We start from the raw sequence: 17500 nt of genomic DNA on the forward strand, positions 1-17500 counted from the left end.
TGGCGGTCGGGCGAATCCGCAAAGAGACCTTTTGACCTTTTTTTTTTGGGGGGGGGGGGACTTTTTTAGCTTTTTTTTTTTTTTTTTTTTTTTTTGGCCTTATAAACTTTTGATATATAAGGTCATCTTATCGTCCCCCCCGCCCCCTCTCTCTCATCTCCTCTCCCCTTTTGACCTTGTTTGGGGCCTTTTTTCAGCCTTTTTATTACTTTTTTTTTTGGTCTTTATGAATTTGGGATATACAAGGTCATCTTATCGCCCCTCTCCTCTCCCCTTTTGACCTTTTAGGGTGGGACTTTTTTTTTAGCCTTTTTATTACTTTTTTGTGGTCTTTATGAATTTGGGATATACTAGGTCATCTTATCGTCCCCCCCCCCCTCAACTCTCCCCTCTCCCCTTTTGACCTTTTGGGGGGCCTTTTTTTAGCCTTCTTATTACTTATTTTGGCCTTTATGAACATTTGATATACAAGGTCATCTTACTGTCTCCCCCCCACCCCCCATCTCTCCCCTCTCCTCTCCCCTTTTGACCTTGTTTGGGCCTTTTTTTAGCCTTTTTATTACTTTTTTTTAGGCCTTTATGAACATTTGATATACAAGGTCATCTTATCGTCTCCCCCCCCCCCCACCTCTCCCCTCTCCTCTCCCCATCCCAAAAAAACAAACCATATTCTACTTATTCTTCTTATTCTCCCCTTTTCCAAACTTTATTCTACTGCACTGCTTGCCTCTTTGCGTCTGTTTGTTCGTGTGTCTGTTTCTGGGGAACGGGGGGGGGGGGGGAGTGAAGACAGAAAAGAAGTTGAATCCATATCCCTTTTCTAATGATTGTTAAATGTGAAAGAAGAAAGGGAAGAAAGAAACGTTTTTAAAAATCGTAGATAGATAGGTAGATAAAAAAAAAAAAATGATGATGATGATTGATTTTTTCTTCTTTTTTCTTTTTTTTTTCTTTTTTTTAGGAAATCAAACCCCAAAAATGATAATGTTAAGTCACCGTAAAATTACAACTCCAACATTCAATCTCTAAAAATAAAACAGAAAGCTAAAAATAGTCGATAATAAAGGACGACGAAAAAAGAGTTTAAAACAATATATACATTGGGTTCATATTTCACATTCCTTCTCCAAACAAGAAGAGAGATGAATAAGGAAAACAAATCAAACAAAGAAGTGACGATGGAGCAACTTGAGATGTATGTGAGTACGCCTCGAACGCCCATCTCTCTCCCTCGGGCGCGTGTGGAGATTGGTCTATTTGTCATCACTGTCATGTCACCCTCCAAGCGAGATCGAGGTTAAGCTCAAATTCCCAATCTCAGAGACCTTCCTAAGCTAATTTTTTTTTCTTTTTTTTTGGAGGGGGGGAGGGGTAGGAGGACGGGGGGTCTTTAGTTCATTATTCATTCATACGGTCTTTTTTTTCATTATTTATTCGGCTTTTGTCTCTTTCTCTCTCTTTCCTCTCACTCTCTATTTCTCTCTCTCTCTTTATCTCTCTCTATCTATATATATATATATATATATATATATATATATATATATATATATATATATATATATATATATATATATATATATATATTTATCTATCTATCCATCTATTTCGTTCTCTCTCTCTCTGTCTCTCTCTTTAGCAGTTTCCTTTCCACAAAGTCCCCTTCCTCCGCCCTTTCACAGACCCTTCGCGCTAACCCTCTTTCTCTCTCCCTCCTCCAGGAAGCAGCTTGGGCGAGGTGCGGCTGACCAGCTCCCCCCTCCTCCACACCGTGTCGTCGGCGCCCCCGTCAGACCAGCCCTCCCCCGAGGACGACCCCTTCCCGAGGCTCAGCCCGGCCCCTCCAGACCCCCCGGGCGCTGGGGGAGGGGGGCAGGGGGGCGCCGTGCAGGAGGGGGGGAGAGAGACGGCGCCCAGATTGGCGGAATCAGCGAGAGAGGAGAGGCGCCGCGGCGCGACGAGGGCGAGCGAGGGCCGCGAGGGGGACGTCGAAGGCGCTGCAGGAAGCCCGAAGCCTCCAAGCGTGGCGACAGAAACACATGAGCGGAGAAGATTGTCTTCGCTGCCACCTCTTCACACACAAGTTGCTCACGGGTCTCTGGGCGAGGAAGCCGCCCACACCTCCACTTCTTCCGTCGCCGCTACGCCCGCGACGTCCAGCGTCACGCCCACTACTCTGCGGCCAGCCCTTACGCCCGCGGTTTCGAGTAGAAGGAGCAACACAGAGACGCCCACGACGATAGGCCTCGGTTCGGTTCCTGCGAGCGGCGAGGGCGCCTCGACCGCGCGAAGCTCCGCCACGTCGCCGCTTTCGACGCCCTCTACGACCCTCACGCCCACCGCGACCTCCACGACCTCCATGACCTCTACGATCTCCACGACCTCCATGACCCCTACGACCTCTACACCCTCCCCGACCTCTACGACCTCCACGACCTCCCCTTCCCCCACGACCTCTCGACCCCAGAGACTGGTCGCGACGCCCGGCGAGGAGAGCCTCCTTGAGGGGCAACTCCGGACCCTGGCCACGCCCCCGACGCCGGAGAGCTTACCGCGCCAGAATCTCGACGCCCCTGGGGAGCCGACCCGCCCGACCAGAACCGAACGCCCGCTGCCTTCTCCGATGCCGACGGGAGGCCTCACACCAGGACGAAGCGACGGGGACAAGGGCTTCCCCATGACCCCGTCGCCGCACCCGGCAGCGGCGGTCAGGCTGACGAAGGGAGTGAGGTCCTTCATCAGCCCGCAGCTGGCGAGGATCTGGGGCGCGGGCGACGGCGACGAGTGGAAGAAGATGAACCACGAGCCGTCGCGCGCGAGGGCGAACGCTCCGCCCTGGATGAAGATCAGACGGAGGCGCAGGAGATACCCCGGCGGCGGCGGCGACGGTGAAGGGAAGGGTGACCGTGACAGCGACGGGGCTCCGTCCGCCTCGACCCCCGTGCCGACGGCCACCACTCCAGAAAATCGAAAATCAGTCGGCAAAACCGAGCATTTCGCAAATGACTCTAATTCCTCTCTTCCGACTCTCCGTAGAGGAGCAGAAGGAGGAGGAGAGGAAGGGGAGGAGGGAAGGGGCCGCCCCAGCCAGCCCCCAGCTCACACGCCTGACAGATCAAAGTCCACAGCCTCCCAGACCGAGCTTAGAACCAAACCCGGGGCACAGGAGAAGGATGTGATGGGAGACGCGAAAGGAAGAAGAAACGGCGGGGATGGCAACACGGCAATCCCGGCGAAATACGGCGGGCCGAGTGAGCCGTTTCCGGCTGAAATGAGCGTCGCGGACCGATATGAAGCCGGGCGTGAGGGCCGGAGGACGCCCATTGACTTTAAGGTTACGAAAACAGGTGATTTCGGCGGGTTCAGCGTGACGAAAACGGAGGAAGTGGACCCAATAAACGGATTCAGTGTGACCAGAACGGAGGTGGACCCGGCGAGAGGGCGAGTCGTTGTTACCAACGCGGGCGAGGGCCAGCGAAGCAGCTCCAGCGGCTCGGAAACGTCCTCGAGGAGACGGGGGCTTTTGCGTCGCGTGAACCCGCAGGACAAGTTATCTCCCGAAGCAAAAGCGTCGGCATCAAAGGCCGAGGAGCCGCCGCCCCGCTTGCGCCTTCGCGACCCGCGGCCCGAAGCCTCCGCAAGTAAAAGAGAACGAGGGAAAATGGAGGATAAAGGAGGTGGGAACCATGCAGGAGGAGACGAAGCTCCGGAAAGAAAGGAAAAGACAGATGGGAAAGAAGAGACTCCAGACAAGACGCGAGTCCCACAGGATGACTTAGAGAGTAAACTCTCCCGTCAGGCGGGGAGTGCGACTGTCAAGCCCTCAACAGCAGAGCGCAGCAGAAGTAAAATGCAGACAGACCTAAAAACACAGCAGAAGACGTCTGGTAGCAGTGACGTCACTCTACGTAATTCAGAGAGGACTTCTTTATCCGCAACAAACGACCCCCTTCCCCTTCCCACCCTCAGAATTCACAGCAGAAGTAGCACCCTCTATCCTGAAGCAAATAAAACCAAACAAACACAGCAAGTGAACGCCGAAGCAGAGAAGGAAGTGGATGTCGACGCAAGCATCTTTGACTTGCCCGTCGACGAGGCTGGCCCCGAAAGCAGACTGCACTACCAAAGAGAAATGCCCGGCCGAGGGAGTCCTCCAAGGAGACCGACGGCCGCCCCGACGAGGGTCTTCCCGGTTGAGCTTCTTGACGAAGTCGAGGAGCAAAACCCCCTGCTGGAGGAGGAGGATGAGGAGAGGAGAGAGAAGAACTTGCCCAAGTCCACCACCCTCTCGAGTGTGTTCAGCGAGGAGCTGATTCCTCCTCTGCCGAATCAGTGGGACGACGACTGGAGGCACGCCGGGCCCTCTCGAGGCGACAAGAAGACCGAGAGACACAGTGACAGCGACGACGCGCCGCCCTACGAGAGCGGAGATCGCCAGCCGCCCGACTCTCAGAAGGAGAAACCGAGAACGACCAAAGATCAGGAGACTCCGAAGGCTGCGGGCGGCGCGACCAGTGACCGGACGCGTGCAGAAGTGCGGCCCGCCCTCGGGAAGGCGGACCTGAGGGCGTCCTCGTGGCCAGGGCCAGGCGAGCGCGTGGAGTACGTGACTGTGGTTCCAGGTGGCCACTGGGACGTTTGGGGAGGACCCACCCTGTGGGATTCGCTCACTCCCCACTCCAATAACTCCCACACGAACCCTCAGGTGTATTCGGTGTACTGGGGAGACACGGGCGGCCCAGGCTCCCCGCCGGGATGGCCCGAGGGCGTGTGGGTCATTCGGGGAGGCTCTCTCCTGGCGATCATGGCGCTCGTGGTGACCATCTCCGTGCAGGTGGCCCGAGACGGCCCCGCCCACCGCGCCGTGCCCTCGGCCGCCGACGCCCTCGCCCGCGCCCACCACAGCCAGCACGCCACGCTCGCGACCAACCTCGCCACGTCCCTGGCCTCGGCCCACGTCCTCCTCATCTTCGGGATCCAGGTAAGGGCGCTTGCTCAGTCTGCCTCGCGAGCTTTTGGGGGGAAGTGACGCGGGGCCTCTTGCACTCCGGCGAAAGGGGAAGGGGAACATGAGTGCCTGTTTATATGCATAAGGATGTATAAAAGTGCATATAGAATATAAAAGAGTATAATATAAACATAAAAAAGTACATATATATGTGTGAATACATATGTATATGTATGTGTGTGTGTGTGCGTATATATATACATACATACATATATATATATATATATATATATATATATATATATATATATATATATATATATATATATATATATGTATGTATGTATATATGTACCACACATCGCAGCGTCAGGAGGCCCTCCGCGGTCCGTCGCAAGCGCACTTCGGACCCGAGAGCCACAGCGGCGCCACAAAACCCGGGAAGTGCACATTCTCCTCGACCCGCATTATCCGCCATTAGAGAAAGAGAAAGAAAGAGAGAATAGAGATAAAATAAGAAAATAAAAAGGTTGTGATAATGGCGCCATTTGCAATTTTCGGCCGGGAAAGGGAGAGAGGGAGGGGGGGGATCCTTTCCGCGTGACGTAAATGCTTGCAGGAACATTCTAATTCCCTCGAAAGCACGGGCAGTTACGCGCCCGCACGCACGCACGTATTCCAAGGTTGGGACACGAAGACACGTCCGCCACGACCAAGAGAGACCCCGGGGTTATATTTATATTTTTTCCTTCTTTCTTTCATTTTTTTCTCTTTCTATTCAAAATTGTAGTTAAATACGGCGTGTATTATCCGTAGAGTTGTGTACCTATTTTTTCCCCTCCTTGGTCTTTTTTCACATCATATTAAACATTACAAAGGCAATATTCTTTACACATGTTGAATTAGATAATGAAAAAGTGTATGATTAAGCGGAATATGGTATAAGAACAAAATTAAAGAAAATGTAATTCTTAAGAGAAAAGGGAAACAAGCAAGAGACAAAAGAAGAAAAACAAGAGCAAAAGTGGAGAGTGAATACAGAACACTTTTTTCTTCTTCTTCTCTAATCTTTAAGTGGGATTAAGTATAGTTGCAGCAGTTGTTGTGTTCGTGGCGGCACGTACAAGATTGTTTTAATGATCAAAGTTATATTTCGATAGAACAATCTAGTACAGTAAAGCAGACCTATTAAGAAGGTGAAATAAATGATAAATTCATATCTATTTTATATCTGCTGATCTATCCCTCTACAATTTAGAATGCAACAACACAGATACACAGATAGAAAGGGAAAAATACAGACAAACAGACACAGATTCACAGACATGAATATCTACTACCAAACCATCTACTGACCTCATTAGAAAGAGCACAACGTTTTAACCATCACTTATACAGCCAACCAGACAGACAAGAAAAAGATCATAAAACACAAGAGGAACAGAAACAGACAGATGACAAATACAGACAGAAAGTGACAAAACAAACACACGGATAGACAGACAAATGACAAATACAGATAGAGTGACAAAACAAACACACGGATAGACAGACAGATGACAAATACAGATAGAGTGACAAAAACAAACACACGGACACACAGACGCTCCCCAAACAGCATGCAGGTCCTCCCAGGCGATACAAAACATGCCGTGAATGCCGAATGCAACCCTAGCCTTGCCCTCATTATCTCTAATTGGGACAGTCATTGCTTATCATGGCATCCCGATCTGTTTGCACCCAATAAACTGGAGCAGACCCTTGAGAGAAAGCCGAAGGGAGGGAGGAGGGGTTGAGGAGGGAAGGGGGTTGAGGGCGAGGAGGACGGGGAGGGTGAGGAGGACAGGGAGGGTGAGGGGAGAGTGGGTGAAGGGAGGGAGGGAGGGATGAAAGGAGGGAGGGCTGAGTGAGGGGACGGAAGAGTGGGGAGAGGAAGGGAGGAGAGGAAGAGGGGGTGAGTAGGGATGAAGGGAGGGAAGGGGGAAGGAGAGAGGGATGAATAGGGTTGAGGAGACGGAAGATTGGGGAGAGAGAGGGAGGGAGAGAGGAAGGGGTGAGTAGGGATGACGGGGAGAGAAGGGTGAGGAGAGGAAGGGAGAAGAGTACGAGGGGGTAAGTGGGGGCGAGGGGAGGGAGGGCGGGATGAGTAGGGGTGAGGGGAGGAAAGGGAGGAGAGGACAAGAGGATAAGTGGCGGTGAGGGGAGGGAAGTTTAAGGAGGAAGAGGGTTAAGGTTGGGGAGGAAGGAAGGGTGAGGAGAGGCAGGCAGAAAGAAGAGGGAGTAAGTGGGAGCAGGAGAAGAAAGGACGAAGGGAGAGAGGGATGAAAGGACGAGAAGGACGAGAGGTTAAGTTGGGGTGAGGCGAGGGAAGGATGAGAAGACGAGAGGATAAGTTAGGATGAGAAAAGCGAGGGAGTAAACAGAGGGAAGAGGAGCACAGATTTCAAGATAAAGGAAAGGAAGAGGGGAAGGCTGGGTATCCAGATAGTAAGAGGGAAAAGAAGAAGCGACCATGAGGGGAGAGTGAGGAAGCGAAAGGAAGGAAGGAAGAAGAAGTGAAGGAAGATAAGACGAAAGGAGAAACAGATAAAGGTCGAGGAGCCAGGGACTAAGAGGGAAAGGAGCTGGAGTGGATAAGAGGGACTGCTATCCAAAGGAAGAGGGGAAAAAAGGATTGAAATAATCCATGGGTTAAGATGGATACGTGGGGAGGGAAGGGGGTAGGAGGGGGAGGGGAGGGGCCAGAGACAGAGGGGGGGCGGGTTGATTGGGTAAGTCAGGCTATTAATCATGTTGACGAATTGACGAATATATAATCACAAAGTTGCTTATATATTTGTTTGTTTGTTTGTTTTTCAATCTTTCTTTCGTTCTTGCTTTTTATGTTGTTGTTGTTTTTTTCATGTTATCGTAGTTTCCCCTTATATTTACGTTTTCTTTGAACTTTCCGTTTTCCTTTTCACTTAGGCATAGTGATCACCATTCTTATATTATCATTCCCCTATTTAATATGTGTTGTTTTTGCAGCTCAAAGGGACGTTTGATGATGAAAACTGTAATTCCCTTTCTCGTAATTATGAACGTAATTACACTTACTAATGATATTATTAATGACACGGTCGGTTGTGTGGTTATTATCATGGGAAGAAAACATGTTTATAGCTGGACTTGAGATGAGTTCCTTGGGCTTTGTTATTTGGTCTTTCGTTTTAAGTATTTTCAGTTTTCTTTCTCTCTCTTTTTTTCTCTTTTTCTCTCGTTTTTTTCTTTCTTTCTCTTTCTCTCACTCTCTCTATATATATATCTCTCTATCTCTCTCTCTCTCTCTCTCTCTCTCTCTCTCTCTCTCTCTCTCTCTCTCTCTCTCTTTCTCTCTCTCTCTCTCTCTCTCTCTCTCTCTCTCTCTCTCTCTCTCTCTCTCTCTCTTTCTCTCTCTCTCTCTGTCTCTCTCTCTCACTCACTTACTGATTCTCTCTCTCTCTCACTCATTCACTATCTCTCTCTTTCTCTCTCTCTCTCTCTCTCTCTCTCTCTCTCTCTCTCTCTCTCTCTCTCTCTCTCTCTCTCTCTCTCTCTCTCTCTCTCTCTCTCTCTCTCTCTCTCTCTCTCTCGTTCTCTCTTGTAATTTCGTTTTCGTTCTAAGTTCGTTTATCCTAGTTTGTCTTTTGTGTATATTCCCCGCTGTTAATTTCTCTTATACAATCTATCATACTTTAATTATATTTTCTTTCTTTTTCCCCTTTTCCTTTCAGCCTTTTTTATCATCCATCTCCTTTCTATTTTCCATTCTCCTCTTCCCACTTTTTCTTCTTGACTCTCATTATTTTCTCATATTTTTTTTCTTCTAAATCCCCTTCTTCTTTTTTCCTTTTTCCTCTCCTTTTGTCTTCTACGTGTCGCCTTCTCATTGATTCATCGTCCACTTCATTCTCTTTGTCCTTCTGCGTGTCTTTCTCTCTCTCTCTCTCTCTCTCTCTCTCTCTCTCTCTCTCTCTCTCTCTCTCTCTCTCTCTCTCTCTCTCTCTCTCTCTCTCTCTCTCTCTCTCTCTCTCTCTCTCTCTCTCTCTCTCTCTTTCGAACCGAATCCTCCCCTCCCTCTACTTTAATTTCATTTCCTCATTCTTTTTGTCCACATTTTATCCTCCCTTCGACCACCTCCTCTTCTTCCGCACATTTTTAATCCTACCTCCTTTCCTCTCTCTCCTCCTCCTTCTTTTATTGTTCTTACTCTTATTGTTCTCCTCTTCCTGCTGGGGCCTCCTCCTCCTCTTCCTCTACTTTCACCTCCTGAAGTTCTTCTTCTCCTTCTCCTCCTCTTCCTTCTCCTTCTACCCTTTCTCCGTCCCTCCCTCTCTCCCTCCCACTGCCTCCCTCCCTCACTTCTTCCTCTTCTTCCTCCTCCTCCTATTCCACCTTTTCTCCCTCCTACCTCTCCACCTCCTCCCAGCCCATGCTGCCTGCCTTCCTTCCTCCTTCCCAATCTACCTTTTTTCCGTCCCTCCCTCTCTCCCTCCTTCCCTCCCTCCTCTTCTTCCTCCTCCTCCTATTCCACCTCCCCTCCCTCCTACCTCCACCTCCTATCTGCCTGCCTTCCTTCCTCCTTCCCAATCTACCTTTTTTCCGTCCCTCCCTCTCTCCCTCTCTCCCTCCCTGCCTCCCTCCTCTTCTTCCTCCTCCTCCTATTCCTCCTCCCCTCCCTCCTACCTCCACCTCCTATCTGCCTGCCTGCCTGCCTTCCTTCCCCTTCCCTATCTACCTTCCCCCTACCTACCTACCCACCTCCCTCCCCATTCTCCTCCTGTTCTTATTACCGCAATTTCCCGCCGTTTGAGCGGATCATTTTGGGAAAACGTTTGCGCCATTCTGGAAGGAAACGTTCGGAGGGTCGCCCATGGCCCGAGGTATGCGAAGCTTCCGGAGTCGTTAGCTGGAAACGTTTTGTTAGAATGGTTTGTGAATCATCGGAGGTCGTGGGCGTTTGCCAAGTCAGATGGGGTTTTATTTTCTTTTTTTTGTGTGTGTCGCTTTTACGGTTTATGATTTTATTATTATTATTATTATTATTATCATCATCATCATCAACATCATCATCATCATCATCATCATCATCATCATCATCATCATCATCATCATCATCATCATCATCATCATCATCATCATCATCATTATTATCATCATCATCATCATCATCATTATCATTATAATCATCATCATCATCATCATCATTATAATCATTACCATCATCATCATCATCATCATCATCATCATCATCATCATCATCATCATCATCATCATCATCATCATCATCATCATCATCATCATCATCATTATCATCATTATCATCATCATCATCATCATCATCATCATCATCATCATCATCATCATCAATCATCAATCATCATCATCATCATCATCATTATTATTATTATTATCATTTAACATTATTCTTTTCTGACGTTTTCTTATTCTTGAAATATTAGGGAAAATTTAGCTTTTCTTTTCTTTCTTAGCTATTTTTTTATTTCTTTATCATTTTGTTGATTTCTATTTTCTATCTCTTTTTTTGCGTGTGCTACTATCATTACATCTTACTCTTCTTCTTTTCTTCTTTTTCTTCTTCCTTCTCCCCTTCCTCCTCATCCTGTTCCTTATCCTCTTCATCCTCATCTTCCTCTATTAACTTTTCTTCCTTTTATTCTTATACCTCGTTTCCGGACGTTGATAAAAAGACCCAAAAGAGACACCATAACACTCCAACAACACCATATTTTCATATTAGAGATATTTATAAGAGAAATACAATTACACCGAATTTCTCTACAGTGACAACACTCCACCTCTGATTTCGCTACAGTGACCAAACTCCATCTCTGAATTCCCTACTGTGACTATCTTACACTATAGAATTCGCTATGGTGAAATTGGTCCACCTTTGAACCCCCTACAGTGTTAATGCTCCAGTTTTGAATCCCCTGTAGTGACAAAACTCTATTTTTGAAGTCCCTACAGTGTTAATGCTCCAATTTTGAGTACCCTGCGCTGGCAAAACTTTATTTTTGAAGTTCCCACAGTGTTAATGCTCCAATCTTGAATTCCTTACAGTGACAAAGCTCAACCTCTGAATCGCCTACAATGACAATATTCCACATTTGAACTCCCTACAGCGACAGAACTTTACCTCTGCATTCCACATGCTCCAATACTCCACCTCTGAATTTCGTGCAAGGACAATATTCCACATTTGAATTCCCTGAAGCAACAATGCTCCACCTCTGACCTCCCAACAGCGACTGAACTTTACCTCTGAATTCCACATGCTCCAATATTCCACCTCCGAATCGCCTACAATGACAATATTCCACCTCTGACCTCCCAACAGCGACTGAACTTTACTTCTAAATTCCACATGCTCCAATTCTCCACCTCTGAATTTCGTGCAAGGACAATGCTCCACCTTTGCATATGTCAAGGTTATGTCCTGTTGCAGCTGTCTCATGACATACGAATTATCCCTTGCAAGATCTGAAGCGAGCGTTTAGCCGTCGTAAACCATGACACGAATGTTGCAACGGTGTCACTATATTGCAGATGATCAACGGTGTCAACCCAGGTCAAGGAGAGGGATCATGGTGAAGTCACTGTCATGCATATTGAGTGAATTGTCATGTTAATTGATCTGAAGATTAAGAAAATATATGAATGTATGAATTCTATTTCTATAAGAGGACTTTTCGGTGAAGTGATATATATATATTTTTTTTTATGAGGGGCCTTGCAGTTTAAAGCTTAATGTGATCTTTATTTTTATATAAAGACTTTTAAATGAGGGTTTAATGATGAGTGAATTTTATTTTCCAAAGAGGACTTTTTCAAAAAAAGGTTGATGGATAAATTTTGTTTTCATAAGAGGAATCTCAAATTTAAGGTTGCTGATAAGGTACGTACAGTACGTATCATCTCTATTTCGAAAAGATACATATTGAATTAAGTATGAAACCTTCTTTATCTTCAACTAATCCTCCTGTCAAATACACACATATACGCAGCCATGTCCATCCTTCGCCAGCAGAGGATCATGTCTCAAAACCGGACTCAGTTGACCTATCATTAATCAATATTTTTTTTACTGATAACCTCGTTTCATTTTCGTTTCAAGATTCGTCGATGATTTCAGTTTCTTTTCTTTTTTTTCGCTGATAACCTCGTTTCATTTTCGTTTCAAAATTCGTCTTTTTTTTTTTTTTTTTTTTCTTTTTTTTTACTGATAACCTCGTGCGCGTTTCATTTACGTTTCAAGATTCGTCGATGATTTTAGTTTTTTTCAAGTGACGTTTTCTTAGTTTATTCTATCTATTCAGTTGTTTATCTTTACATCTCACCCATCTCCTCAATCCAGCGGCATACGAGGCATGGCACAACTGTCCTGTACTCATGTCACGGTCTTTTTTTAAGGAAACCACGAAATATGCTACCTTCCGGAGTGGAGTATAACCAGACTCGAAACGTCAAGGGTATACATAATGCTTCCTTTTTTTATTGTATTTTCTTTCTTTCCTTTTTTTCTTGAGCTTGTCAAATTTGTCGCGGAGGAATGGAGTCTATTAACTCATTAGACGGTGTTAATAGAGCTATGAGGAGACACACTCACTCCCTTCTTCTCCCTCTCCTCCCTTCTCCTCCCTCCCCTCCCTTCTCTTCCCTCCCCTCCTTTTTCCTCCCTCCCCTCCCTTCTTCTCCCTTTCCTTTTCCTCTCCTCCCCTCCTCTCTTTCAAAAGCTATTAACATTTGTGGGAATAGATGAGTGAAATAAATGGATCTTCTTTATCATTATGAAGGAAATATATGTGAACCATAGACTAAAACAAATGGTATAATGGGGAGGTAAACATATATTTTCCCATGTTTTAAGGGTTCTTTTATTCAACTAGAACAACAGTTAAATACTTATGAAAAAGATTTGTATTTCAATCAAATTATTTATGCTAATGTAACATCATATCTTCATATCAACGTCCGAGGAGAGAGAGAGAGAAAGAGAGAGAGAGAGAGAGAGAGAGAGAGAGAGAGAGAGAGAGAGAGAGAGAGAGAGAGAGAGAGAGAGAGAGAGAGAAGAGAGAGAGAGAGAGAGAGAGAGAGAGAGAGAGAGAGAGACAGAGACAGAGAGAGAAATAGAGAGAAGAGGGGGGGGGGAGGGAGGGAGGGAGGGAGGGGAGGGAGGAGAGATAGATAGGTAGAGAGTGACAGAGAGAGAGAGACAGAGAAAGAGAGAGAGAGAGAGAGAGAGAGAGAGAGAGAGAGAGAGAGAGAAAGAGAGAGAGAGAGAGAGAGAGAGAGAGAGAGAGAGAGAGAGAGAGAGAGATGGAGGGAGAGAAGTGGAAAGGAGGGAGGGGGGAAACAGAGAGAGAGAGCGAGAGCAGAGAGAAAGAGAGAGAGAGAGAGAGAGAGAGAGAGAGAGAGAGAGAGAGAGAGATAGCGAGACAGACCGACAAAGAGAGAGGGATCCAGAGAGAGAGAGAGAGAGACAGAGACAGAGACAGAGACAGAGACAGACAGACAGACAGACAGACAGAGAAAGATCCAGAGAGACAGAGAGAGAGAGAAAGATCCAGAGAGAGAGAGAGAGAGGGAGGGAGGACGGAAGAGAGAAAGATCCAGAGAGAGAGAGAGAGAGAGAGAGACAGACAGAGAGAGAAAGATCCAGAAAGAGAGAGAGAGAGAGAAAGATCCAGAGAGAGAGACAGAGACAGAGAAAGATCCAGAAAGAGAGAGAGAAAGATCCAGAGAGAGACAGAGACAGAGACAGAGAAAGATCCAGAGAGAGAGAGAGAAAGATCCAGAAAGAGAGAGAGAAAGATCCAGAGAGAGAGAAAGATCCAGAGAGAGAGAGAGACAGAGACAGAAAGATCCAGAGAGAGAGACAGAGACAGAGAGAGAGAGAAAGTGAAAGAGAGACAAAGGGAGGCGACAGAAAGGGAACCTCCGGGTAAGGGCAAGAGGCGTTGTCAAGCCGGATCCACAATAGGGCAGTTAATTGTAGATCACATTAATTATTCAGAACAACACACGTCTTCTTCCCTCTTATGCCCTATTTCTCCTCTCCCCTCCTCTCCCCTCCTCTCCCCTCCTCTCCTCCTCTCCCCTCCTCTCCGCCTCTCCCCTCCTCTCCCCTCTCTCTCCTCTCCTTTCCCCTCCTCTCCCCTCCTCTCCCCTCTTCTCTCCCTCTCCCTTCCTCTCCCCTCCTCCCTCCCCTCTACCCTCCTCTCATTTACCATCTATCCCTCTATCTACTCCTCTCCACCTTCTTCCTTCTTCCTCCCCTCTTCCCTGTATCTTCCCTCCTCCTCCCCTCTCCCTTCTCCCTTCCCTCATTCCCCTCCACTCACCCCTGAGGGGTTTGTCTTCTCTCATTCTTTTCCTCCCATGGAGTAGCATCTCCCTCCCCTCCTCTCCCTCTTCTTCCCTCCCCCCTCCCTTCTCCTCCCTATCCTCCCTTCTCCTCCCTCTCTCTCCCTTCTCTTCTCCTCCCTTCTCTTTATCTTTACTCCCTTCTCTCCTCACCTCCCCTTCCTTCTTCTCCCTCTCATCCCTTTTCTTCCCTCTCATCCTTTCTCCTCTCCTCCCCTTTCCTTTACTCCCCTCCCTTCTCCCTCTCTCTTATCCCTTCTCTTCTCCTTTCCTCCCTCTCCCCTCCCTTTTCCTCCCTTCCCCTCCCTCTCCACTTCTCCCCTCCCCTTTCCTCCCCTCCCCTCCCCTCTCCTCTCTTTCTCCTCTCCTCACCTCCCTTCCCCTCCCTCTCCTCTTCTCCCCTCTCCTCTCCTCTCCTCCCCTCCTCTCCCCTCCTCTCTCCTCCCCTCCCCTCCCTTCCCTTTTTCTTTACTCCCCTCCCTTCTCCTCTCTCCCCTCTCCTCCCTTCCCCTCCCCTACTCTCCCCTCCCCTCATCACAGCTAACGCAAGGCCTGTGAGAGAGTAATGATGCTGTGGTGTCTGAGACGATGATGCTGCTTCTCGTGGTGGTGATGATGAGGATGGAGGAGCAGGAGGAAGACGGTGATGGTGATGACGATGGTGGTGATGATACAGATTATAATGAGGATGAGGATAGGATAGATCAAGCTGATGATGATATTAGAAGGATGGTGAAGACGGCGGTTGGAGGATGACGTCAGCGATATGTGTCGTAAGGAGGATGGTATAGAGGATGGAATTAAGGATCGTGAAATAATGATAATGAAAATAATGAAATAAGAAATGAAAATAATGAAATAGAATAAATGAAAATAATGAAATAAAAAAGAGAAAAATAAAGATAATGAAAATGATAAAATTAAAAAATAGAATAAGAATAATGAATGAAAATAATGATAATGAAAATCTTGAAATAAGAAAGGAAAATAATGATAATAAAAATCTTGAAATAAGAAAATGAAAATAACAATAAACGAAAATAACGAAATAAAAATCCGAAAAAATATAAATAATGAAAATAATCACAATGAAGACGAAATTTAAAATTCAAAACAAAAATAATGGAAAATGTTAATGATGCTTAAAAAACACACAGTAATCCCACCAAACGCTGCCAGCTGCCAACAGCGCCTCATAAAAGACAAGACGTTCGAGGGGGAATAGGTGAAAGAAGTGGATGTTTCGGTCTATTAACCCTCTCAGTGCCCCCGGGGGTATGGGCAGGGGGCAGGGGGTAGGGGGCAGGGAGCAGGGGGTATGGGCAGAGGGCAGGGGGGTATGGGCAGGGGGCAGGGGGCAAGGGCGGGGGGTATGGGCAGGGGGTAGGGGGGCAAGGGGCGGGGGGTATGGGCAGGGGGTAGGGGAGTATGGGCAGGGGGCAGGGGGTATGGAGCAGGGGACAGCAGAGGACAGGGGGTATGGGTAGGGAGCAGGGGGCAGGGAGCAGGGGTCAGGGGGTATGGGCAGGAGGCAGGGGGTATGGGTAGGGAGCAGGAGACAGGGAGCAGGGGGCAGGGGGTATGGGGCAGGGAGCAGGGGGTATGGGCAGGGGGCAGGGGGTATGGGTAGGGGGCAGGGGAGTATGTGGCAGAGGGCAGGGAGCAGGGGTCAGGGGGTATGGGAAGGGGCAGGGGGTATGGGTAGGGGGCAGGGGGCAGGGGGCAGGGGGTATGGAGTAGGGAGCAGGCGGTCAGGGGGTATGGGCAGGGGGCAGGGGTCAGGGGGTATGGGCAGGGAGCAGGGGGTATGGGCAGAGGGCAGAGGGGTATGGGTAGGGGGCAGGGGGCAGGGAGCAGGGGGTCAGGGGGTATGGGGTAGGGGGTATGGGCAGCAGGGGCAGGGGGTATGGGCAGGGGGGTATGGTGGGCAGGGGGCAGGGGGGTATGGGCAGGGGGTAGGGAGCAAGGGCAGGGGGCAGGGGACAGGAAGCAGGGGGTAGGGGGTATGGGCAGGGGGAGCAGGAGGTGTATGGGTAGAGGGGGCAGGGGGTATAGGGCAGGGGGCAGGGGGCAGGGGGGTATGGGTAGGGGGCAGGGGGTATGGGTAGGGGGCAGGGGGTATGGGTAGGGGGCAGGGAGCAGGGGGCAGGGGGGTATGGGCAGGAGTAAGCGAAGGATATTACGCATCAGTGCCATGGATGTGAAAGGGAAAGAAGGGAAGGAAGAGACAGTTGGTGGATAAAAGAACGAGGTAGAAAGACAAGAGAAAAAGTGCGTGAATGGGAAAGAAGGAAGGAAGGAGAGAGACAGTTGATGGATAAAAGAGGAAGTAGAAGGACACGAGAAAAAGTGGGGGAAAGAGAAAGAAGGGAAGGAAGAGACAGTTGATGAAAGGATGTGAAAGGGAAGGAGGGAAGGAAGAGACAGTTGATAAATAAAAGAGGTAGAAGGACAATAGAAAAAAGTGGGTGAAAGGGAAAGAGGGAAAGGAAGAGACAGGTGATGAATAAAAGAGGAAGTAGAAAGGCAAGATGAAGAGGTGGATGAATGGAAGGGGAAACCTGAAAACGGATAAAGTAGATGAGTAGATTGGGAGTTTGATGAGTAAGAGGGGAAAATAGATGAATAAAGTGGGAAGGTGATAAGTATTGGGGAAATCCCGTGAGCACGAGAAAAGGTGGATAAGAAGGAGGAAAAGTAGATGAATAGGAAGAGAGGTAGATGAATAGGCGGGATCGTAGATGAGTGTGAGGGGGAAGAGATGAGTAGGAGGGAAAGTAGATGAATAGGAGGGAAGGTAGACAAATTGGAAGGGAAAGACATAAGTAAGAGGGAAAGGAAGATGAATGAATAGGAATAGGAAGAGAGGTAGATGGGGAATAGGCGGGAAGGAAGATGCGTATGAGGAGAAAGACATGTGTACGAAGGGACATGGAAAAGGGAGGAGAAGTAGATGGATAGGAGGAGGGGTAGATGAGTATGAGGGGAGAGTGATGGATAAGGCGAGTAGAGTAGGACGGAGAGCTGAATGAGTAGGTAGAGTGGTAGGTGAAATGAGTAAAAAATATATATATAGATAGATATATACATATATATATATATATATATATATATATATATATATATATATATATATATATATATATATAT

The 17500-nt window shown here is 47.9% G+C and overlaps 1 protein-coding gene across 1 annotated transcript in view; it reads left to right on the forward strand.

Annotated features, from left to right (window-relative positions):
• Positions 1-1723: 1723 nt before the first annotated feature.
• The window catches only part of LOC138867194 (uncharacterized), a 159109-nt gene continuing 143332 nt past the window's right edge, over positions 1724-17500 (forward strand). The window contains exon 1 of the mRNA XM_070142019.1: positions 1724-4978. Within this exon, the coding sequence (XP_069998120.1) occupies positions 2357-4978 (2622 nt within the window). The 5' untranslated portion in view covers positions 1724-2356. The remainder of the gene's footprint in view (positions 4979-17500) is intronic.

Source organism: Penaeus vannamei, chromosome 28 (assembly GCF_042767895.1).
Source record: "Penaeus vannamei isolate JL-2024 chromosome 28, ASM4276789v1, whole genome shotgun sequence".
NCBI lineage: Eukaryota > Metazoa > Arthropoda > Malacostraca > Decapoda > Penaeidae > Penaeus > Penaeus vannamei.